At 35.6% G+C, this 10,034-nt stretch overlaps 1 protein-coding gene across 1 annotated transcript; it reads left to right on the forward strand.

Annotated features, from left to right (window-relative positions):
* The first annotated feature begins 1,573 nt into the window (after nucleotides 1–1,573).
* On the forward strand, nucleotides 1,574–2,739 carry LOC131061400 (UDP-glycosyltransferase 86A1-like). The gene is made up of 3 exons (XM_057995043.2): nucleotides 1,574–1,774; nucleotides 1,860–2,078; nucleotides 2,188–2,739. The coding sequence occupies exons 1-3, from the start codon at nucleotides 1,574–1,576 to the stop codon at nucleotides 2,737–2,739; spliced, it is 972 nt and encodes a 323-aa protein (XP_057851026.2).
* The last annotated feature ends 7,295 nt before the right edge of the window (nucleotides 2,740–10,034 follow it).

Consider the following 10,034-nt stretch of genomic DNA (forward strand, 5'->3'; position numbering starts at 1 on the left):
CTTTCTTCTTCTTCTCACCTTGTGGATTTGATCCTTTGCTGGACCCCTTCTTTGCTTTTCCTTTACCCGCTAGGGCAACGTTCTCCTGTTCTGCCTCACTTTTCTGACTCTTATTGTTGGCTCCATTGACAAGGCTTAGTCTAAGCTCCTCCTGAGTGAAGTCACTCCAAAGTCAATCCCAACTTGGTAAGGTGTCTCGTCCATTAACAACTTGAACAAAGACATCCCATTGCTTAGAAAACCCATTTAGGGCTATCCGTACCAGCTCATCATCACTTGGTTTATCTCCAACAGTCGCTAACTCATCCTTGACAAGTCTAAGTCTGGTGAGGTAACTCGTCACGTCTTCTCCCTTATTCATTCGGGTATTCCTCAGCTTTTCTCTGAGAATCAGCTTCTGATTAGTGGTAGCATTCTGGTACAGATTCAGAATGGCATCCCACATCTTCTTTGCAGTATCTAACTCTGCAATATGTAGAACTATATGATCCTTGACACCATCAAGGATTAGCCTCCTCGCCTTGGAATCATCCTTCTTGTATGCTGCAAGTTGTGTTGCATCTATAGGTATAGTTACAACAGTGGTAACATATTCCTTGATACCATTCTCTTCTAGCAATAAAGAAATTCTATCTTTCTAGACACCAAAATTAGAGGCTCCATCCAATCTATCATGATCTCTTAAACCAACTAAGGCCATCTCAAAGGTTAAAGCAAATAAAGATTCTAAAGAGGTTAAACTAGGTTTTATAAACCCTCAGTTTTCTTTGCCTAGGGTAAATCTCTTCTACCCTTAACTTAGCTCTGATACCATGTGAAAAATCTATTACAATTACTGATTATTATCCTCCTATCTTTCATAGATTATTTGAGCAACAAATATTGGAAAAAAACACAACTGCAATTTCACAAACTCATAAAAAATGCGCAACACAATGAACACAATATTTTCGGACAATTGTCCCTAGAAAAACCCCGAAGGGAAAACCAGTACTGCAGATGAGAAATATATTAAACTTCAGCAAATTAAGAGATACAAATATTGCTTGCCTCTTACTGGCAGAGCTTCGACGATCTCCTAATCCTCCTGCTGAGATTCCACCCTGCTACTATCCCAACGCTATCACTACACCCTTGCTAACACTGCAAGACTACTTGCTAACACTGCAAGTTCTTCACACAATTCATTCATTGTTTTCCAAATGCCCCCTAACCCCCTTATATACTACTCTCGTTGGAAAACCAACGACCGAGATTAATTCTCAACCAACGACTGAGATTAAAAACAACTAAACAACCCTAACCAAATTGGTTGCTAGAAGTTTCTAAAAGGAATCAAATAATTAATAAAAATTGTTTGAACTCTAACTACATTTGTTACCAAACAATTATTTACTAATTATTTAACAAATGGACAAACAGCTGTCCAAACTAACAAACTAACACTGAAGGCTGCATGAGAGGTCATTCTGGTTTATTGCCGACAGCCAGGCAAACAATTAATTTACTTCTAACAGAACGCAAAAGTGTTTGAATCCCGGAGAAGGAGCTGACAAGAATCGGAGTGAAGGAAATGGCCCGAAGCTGTAGAGAAGAGAATTTAAAAACTTCGATGAACGAACGCTACAGGACAAACACGCGGAAAACGATGAGGCAGAAAATGATAGCGGAAACAATAAAAACCAATGAAGGAACAAGATATTGTGAATCGTCTTGCATTGCTTCCAGTGAGCTTTCAACCACTGATTCTAAGGTGCAGGTCATCCGTTTGGGCGTAATTAAAGAAGAAATCTTTGAAACTGTCGTGAGAAGTAAAGATGAGTAGTGTGCATGTGGTAGTGCTTATGTATCCATTACAGGGACACATCATTCCAACTTATAACTTGGCCAAGCATCTGGGAGCCAAGGGTCTCCTTGTGACCGTGGTTTGCACCCATGATTGCTACGCCCGCATTATCAAAGCCAATAATGGCCGCGACCCTTTCGCCCATAACGCCCACCATATTCGTTTGACACTTGTGTCCGATGGATTGCCTCAAGACTTTGACAGATCTCTCAATCACCATGACTTCAACTATGTACTGTTGTACAAGATGGAGTCCTACGTCGAGGAATTGATGGAGGATCTGCAACGAAAGGGCCCTCCAATCTCCTGCATCATCACCGACACAGTTTTCGTTTGGGCAGTACCGCATAGCCAAGAAATTTGGGATTCCACACGTTTCCTCTGACGTGCAAGACATACTGCCAGAAGGGTTTATGGAAGACAGCAAAGAGCAGGGTTTGGTTGTTGAGTGGGTGTCTCAGCTGGATGTTTTATCCCATTCTTCTGTGGGTGGGTTTCTCACCCACTGCGGGTGGAATTCCATCATGCAGAGTCTCTGGTTGGGAGTTCCCATGCTCGCATTTCCTCTGGTTACAGACCAGTATACCAATTGCAGGCTCATTGTCCATGAATGGGAGGTGGCCATGAGTCTGGGTCAAATTTCTAGGAGTTCTAATAACATGAGATCCACTCTAGTGACCCGCCAGGAGATTGCAGTCACCGTAGCAGAATTTATGGAAATAGGAGGACAAAAGGGGAAAAAACTTAGGAGTAATGTTGGGAGTGTTAGAGAAGTTATGAAGAAAGCAGCAATGAATGGAGGTTCGTCTCAGAACAATTTGGAAGGCTTTATATACTATCTGAAAGAGAGAGAACAGAGCCGCTCTCCTTCACAGCTTGAGTCTCACATATGAAGCCGGGTGAAAGTTGAGACAGCAATATCTAATAGGTATATATTTATAGAATAAATGTATTAATTTATTTTAGTAATATTCACAAGATCGATTTAAGAGATCAGGTGATTTAATGTTAATCTACTTTCAAGTTTTTTTATGTCTGTTTTTTTTAATTATGTATCTTGATTGAGAAACTTATAATTTTGTGAAGTCTTATCTCTTCAAAAATCTCATTCAGACGGTCTACTTGCAAAATATTTTCAAACTGAGTACAATATCTTCATAGGCTCCACATTCTAAGATGAAGTGTCATTCAGTTTCAACCATCCGTTTGCTGCATAAACATGTAATATCGTTCTTTCCAAACTTCTTTGGAGACCATCCATTTGTCCAGCTCACATCTAAGACTATAAGATCCAATTCTCAACTGAACAATTACAATTTTAATTTTTCCCAAGTCTTTTTTTATCTTATTTTCACATAAAATGGAACTCTTTAAAATACTTTCCAATATAATAGTAAAAATTAGGATTCACTGAAATTGGTCAAAAGCAGTGTCTGCAAACATTATGTTTAATACTTAGAACTAAGATGAATGGAATTGGTTTGAATGAAATACAACCATATTAGACAGCGCTGTGAAAAGTCCCATCACAGAATATGCTGTGATGCTTCAAATTCATTTATCATTTGTTACCAGATAATTCAGTGGAAGGGAAGTTGGGTGAGGGAATTCCCACCAAACAGTTACGGTCAAATTTATTGGAAAGAAGACCCACTGACCAAGTCGCTTCCATTATTGCTGTTGCCATTCACCACAAAAATTGCAGATATTTCACAACACTTAGTTGTCACATTATTTTACAATGTCCTCGTCAGACACTCGATGAAAGCGCATGGGATGGTGCCACCATCCCAGTGGCACCATGAGATGATTTGAGAGGGAGATGGAAGATTGAAGAGGAATAAAGAAATTAAAAAAAAAAATTGGGTATTTGAGGAGACAAGATCCATTTGCTTGTGTAAGGGGCCATGTGCTTGATGTGATGGGGAGGACTTGACCACACTTAATTAAGTGTTTGCACATGTTTAGTGGGGTGGATTAGAAGCAGATTGGAAGAAAAGTAAAAGTGTTGGAGGACGTGACATGTGAGAGGATAAATTAAATAAATAAAATTATTTATTTAATTGTTTGAAAGAAGCGATTTAGGATGGATGAATAATTAAAGATAATTATTTACCTTGGGTCAGGACTAAGGAAGTTTAGAGGAAAATGGATAATATTAATTAATATGATATTATTTAATTAATATAAATTATGGGGAATTAGATGACATAGAGATATTAATATAGTTGATGGAGTTAATACATGTAGATGTGAGAGGAAGTATGGGAAAATATGTAATTGATAACCCATAAAGTTGTAGAGGCTTGTCATTACTCAGGCACCATTAACTATGCATATGTATATGTAAATATAATATTTTTTTAGTTTTGGGCCACTTGCATGTGTTGGTAATCATGAACATAAAAATTTGTTTTATTTTTTGTAAAAGTAGGTATTTTGGTGCAACTTGTCTTGTATTAGAAATGCAAATGTATGTGTAGTTGTTTATATTCATTGATCAAATACACCTTCACTTATAAAAGGACGCACCTAATCTGGCTCCAAAATTGTGCTATCATATGATCGATAACTTTCATGTTATGTGGATAGAAAAAACTGCAAAATAGGCATAGAATGGCTGTGGGGCTCGACAAAAGCGTTGTGGCCGTTGTCCCCCACTATAGTATAACATGAAAGTTATCGATGTACAACAGTGCATTTTTGGAGCCAGAATAGCTATAGCCATTAATATTGGTGCATAATTTGCAAAATTTATTTTAATAATGTTTAAAAGATCAAGTGATCTAAGAGATCAAGCCATTGAATGTTAACACATTTCTAAGTTTCTCTTGATGTCGGTTTTTTATTATGTATTTTGATTAAGAAAATTGTCATTTTGTGAAGTCTTATCTCTTCAAAAATCTCATTCAAACTATCCACTTGCAAAATGTTTTCAAAGTGAGTACAAATATCTTCATACATTGCATATTCTAGGATGAAGTGTCACTCAATTTCAACTATCCTTTTACTACAGAATATGCAGATTCCTTCTTTCCAAACTTCATTACAGATGATCCATCTGCATGCCTCACATCTAAGATGGAGATCTAGTCCTCAGCTATACAATTAAATTTGAGTCTTTCTCTTAATTGCAATCCTTTAATAAGCTTTTTTTAATCATAGTTTCACATAAATTGAACTCTTTAAACATACTTTCCAATATAATGCTAAAAATTTTGATTCACTGAAATTGGTCAGAAAGACGCATCTGCAAACATTATGTTTAATACTTAGAACTAAGATGAATGGAATTGGTTTGAATGAAATACAACCATATTAGACAAGGTTGTGAAAAGTCCCATCACAGACTAGTAGAAAGTTCGATGGAGAGATTTGAGTGAGTGAATTCCCACCAAATAGTTACGGTCAAATATATTAAAATGTGGTTCCACTGACCAAGTTACCTCCATTATTGTTGTTGCTACTCACCACAAAATTTGCAGATATTTCAAAACACTTGTTGTCACATTATTTCCCCATGTCCTCCTTAGATATCCAATGAAAGCGACTAGTTATTATTGTCATCTAGTGATTAGATTTTGAGCTCCCCAGAGATAAAGCGTTAAAAGGAGGGGGCTTAACCTAAGGCAATCTACAGCTTATAGGTGAAGAAAATTTTCAAAGCACTTGGCTTTACATCTACCCAATATTTCTTATAAGTTGTTTAGCTTCGTTGATTTTATTAAAAACATTCATTCATTCTAATGTTGGCCTATGTCGTCGAGTATCTACTTAATTTATATTTATAAAAGTATGATTTTTTAATATATTTCTACTAAAAAGTAGTTTAGAAATAATGTTATTTTTATCATATTTAATAATAATATTTAGTATTAATTAAAATGGTTAATTTTTAAATAATATTTTTAAAACTTTTTTCTTAATTATTATCTAGGTAGGTCAAGCTTGATATGTTTCAATTATTGGTGAAAAGAAATTATTTGTATCTCTATCTTCTATTTTGTAAATCAAAGTTGATATATTTAAATTACTGGTTAAAATACATTATATATATTTCTACCTTCTAGTTAAACTTTACTAAATGTAATTTTAATGATTTTTTCCTTTTTTTTCTATGCGTGATTTTACATTATCTACAAGATCAATTTTTTATCCTATATGAGAGCATGAGTCTATGATGATATATTTTCATCTAAGAGACAAGAGATAGGATTGAAGGGTATCCATTCCACCGAACTCATTCAAGGCATGATCTTAACCTTGTCCTTTAAATCATACATCTGGAGGTTTAAACCTTGGTGGATAGCATAATCAAAGAACGTAGAATCACTCTCACCAACCAATTGGTCTGCATCCCTTCACTTTTAAATGTATCTTTAAGTTTTAATTACTTTTAGAAATTTATATTCTATTTATTTTATTGATTTCTTTTATGCTACCTTCTAATCAATTAAAATTAGGGTTTCCACCACAAGAAGGATCAAAACTACTAATTTTATGACTTAGTGATCATTACATTCAAAAGCAATAGATCTAGTCACAAACCAACAAAGATTGGGACTAACAGTTCTAATTGGATTTGGGGGGAAGCTGTTGATGTGAATTAATAAACCCTCATTTGTAAGTTGAATTGTTGAAATTAGGGTAAAAGTGTTGAAAATCAAAGTAGAAATGCATAAACAGTAAGCTACAGTCGTCAAATTGATCCACAAACTTGGATCTGAGCAGTGTACGTAGGTTCGGACCTATTCTTCGAAAGACCTCCCAAAACATCACCCGACCGTGGTGCCCATTGCCCTGGTCCTCCAAACTTTTTGCACTCCAATGGGGGATTGATTCGTCATTGTAAATAATATTTTTTCTAAAGCTCGCAACTCTATACATGTTTCACACACAAAGAAAGAAGGGGAAAAGGATTGGAAATAGGGTGTTGCCTAAGTCCAACCCCGGTTTAGGTATTTACCTTCAATGAAATGATGGATAGATATACCTCAAATCTACAATAATTGATAATGATGATTTGCTTCTTGAATGTAACCATATATTTTGTATGAAATGGCATCAACATGACAAAACCCTAATCACACACACATGCTTATAATAAATGAATAATATGCAGCCTTGGAGATCTCTAGAAATGCTTGATAATGAATGCTTGAATGATAGATTTCTTGAATACGGATTGATTGGATTATTTATGATTCTCTATTATTCTTGTCATGATGAAATGAGAGGGATGAACCTCCTTTTATACTTGCCCATCAAAAAACATCTTAATTTTTTGACATAGGCCGACATGAAGATCACATTCCTACTAATTCATTGTGACCATTAGGAGGGCCAAATTAAGGTCCTATTTGAGAGGACCAAGGCACCATGCCCTGATCCCAATTAGGACCATCGCGTCATGCACTAGTCCTACCCCATTTTAGGGCCAAAATCAAGGGGCCATGTGATGTGTAAAGAGAAAATGAGACTAGAATTGCATGATATGAGCAAAATTATGTCCTAGTTCATCTTAGGGACATGAACGCTAAGGTGAGGGTCCAAATGTAGACCAAATTATAAGGGAATACAATTTAGGACACTACATTTAGCCCCCTTTAGTGAGAGTATGATCTTATGCAAATACTCACGATAAAATAGATGAAAAAGGAAGAAGAGAAGCAATAAGGCGCAACAAGGAGTATCAAACATCACTAATTTTGAGGGATAAAGATCTTAGGATCTTAACTCACTCAAACATATGCAAGGGAAAATGAAACAAGACAAAAACAAAAAGACAAACAAAGACAAAAAGACAAACAGAAGGCAAACAAAGACAAAAGACAAAAGACACACAACACAAAAGCTAAAGACCAAAGACAAGACCTCAAGTCAACTAGCTGAAGAGAGCTCAATATCAAAATGTATCAACCACTAATATCATTCTTGAAAATTTTCATCTCAAGAACACAAGTTATCACATAAAAGATCAAAGCATGCATCATCCATGAACCATCAATAACAAAGCTATGAGTTCATGAGAAGAAGGAAAGAGAGAACACAAAGACACGGTAGATGTGTTATTCTAGGCGATCCTGTTGGTATGATGAAAGAATAAGTATCTGGTAGATTATTGAGAGGGGGGGGTGAATCAGTAAATAGAAAAACTGATACAAACTTCCCAAGCTCAAACTCAAACATACAAAGTAAACTTATCAATGTAATACCACTGTCAAGATCAATAATCATAAGAATATTGGTTGACTGTTACAGCAACTTAACAGTAAACAATATTTAACTTGTAAACATCCAAATGCTTTATCATATGCCAATGCTTCATTTCTCAATGCTTCTAGTTATCATGCCTTATCAAAAATAGTTAAGTAGTTAATCAAATCAACCATAAGATCATAACCACAAAAAAATTCACCACATGACACAAGTATTGATATGTGGAAAACACAAATAGGTAAAAACCACGGTGAGATGGGACTCACAAGATTATATCTGAACTCTTCTGAAGTTCACCTTGTTAGGAGCCAAGCCTGTTAAAGATTTTACAAAAGTCTTGTTAAGAACTGGTCCTGTTAGGAATCACCTAGTTAAGGGATTGACTACAAATGCCTTGTTAGAAGCAAATACCCTATAAGGAGTAACCTCAGTAGAGGATTTGAAAATCCAATCTAATGGACCACCTTGTTAGAGGATTTAATAAGTAACCAAGCTTGTTAGAGCTTACTTGGTTAGCAGATTTCAATTCTACTGTAATTGTTAGAAAACAACAGGAGTTTCTTGATCTATCTAAATAGCACTACACTTGCTTGATCAGATCCATTTAAGCATCTATCTGCCTTTACTCAAACTATAGACTCATTCTCCTTTCGGGAACCACACACTCAACCGATTTATGTCCTCGCCAACACTAAACAAAACAACTTCATCAACCTTAAATACAAAACAATTAGGTTGGTCACAAAACAAAAATCTAATCCTCTCATCGAGATTACAAACAAGTCGATACAAGCATGACCTTTGGATTTCATAGCACTCTCTACACATCAATCAAGAAAACCTCAACCGCTCCTTGATTACCACTTCATCGAGCTCAATAACTCATCACATGCTTTGTATTAGATACAATACACTTTGCTCATTCCCTAGACAAACAAACAAACATGCCAAAACAATTGACCTTGTCTTCATACAATGACCTTACATGTCACCATCATTATCGTTCAATATCAGATCATAAACCAACATAACCAATTCAACAACCTTAATCGATTAGAGTTTAATAAAAACAACTAGTAGGGTTTATCTGTTACATAACATAGAAAGGGTTTAACCTTTTACTACGGTTACCGGTTCAACTCATAAACTTGCATACTAGTTTACAATATCCTTCACAAATCTCTTCCTACCGGTTACAAGACAATATCAATAATATCATTACCGACTCATTTGACATCAATGACAACATAACATATCATTAATGTAATCTTCATGCAAATGCCAACAATTTGCCCCTTTGGCATTGATGGCAATACAAATATCAACACCATTGCTTTGTTGTTGTGATTGTGAATAGGAATCTTGGTTTGCATTACCAAGTATTCACATGCTCTCTCTGTCTTGAGTCTGTCACTAGTTTTCCTTCCCATAATCACATAATTCTTCTCCCCCTTTGACAGCAATGCCAAATTGAAATCAAAACATGTAATGTTAAATTTTCATTGTGCATCAACAACATACTGCAACTTGATGCTCCCCTTGTGGAATACATCCACTTCTACACCAACCCTTGTAAAATTCTACAAGTGATTCAGGGACTGATGCAATCAACATCATGTTCAACTAACTTCATGAAGAGGGACAACCCCTAACTGACTTCTAAGATACTCAAAAGTAGTCTTAGGTAGAGGTTTGGTAAAAATATCTACAAGTTGCTCCTTGGTAGAAACATTCTCTAAGATAACATCTTTTCTCTGAACCTTTTCCCTCAAGAAATGATACTTCAGTTCAATGTGCTTGGTTCGTGCATGCAAAATAGGATTCTTGGAAATATTTATGGCACTTGTATTATCACATAAAAAATTTATAGGTTCTGAAATCTTCATCTTAAAACCTTCCAAAATGTGCCTCATCCAAATAGTCTGTGTGCAATTCATATAAGTTGCAACATACTCAGCTTCAACAATAG

Source organism: Cryptomeria japonica, chromosome 11 (genome assembly GCF_030272615.1).
Source record: "Cryptomeria japonica chromosome 11, Sugi_1.0, whole genome shotgun sequence".
In the NCBI taxonomy this organism is placed as follows: domain Eukaryota; kingdom Viridiplantae; phylum Streptophyta; class Pinopsida; order Cupressales; family Cupressaceae; genus Cryptomeria; species Cryptomeria japonica.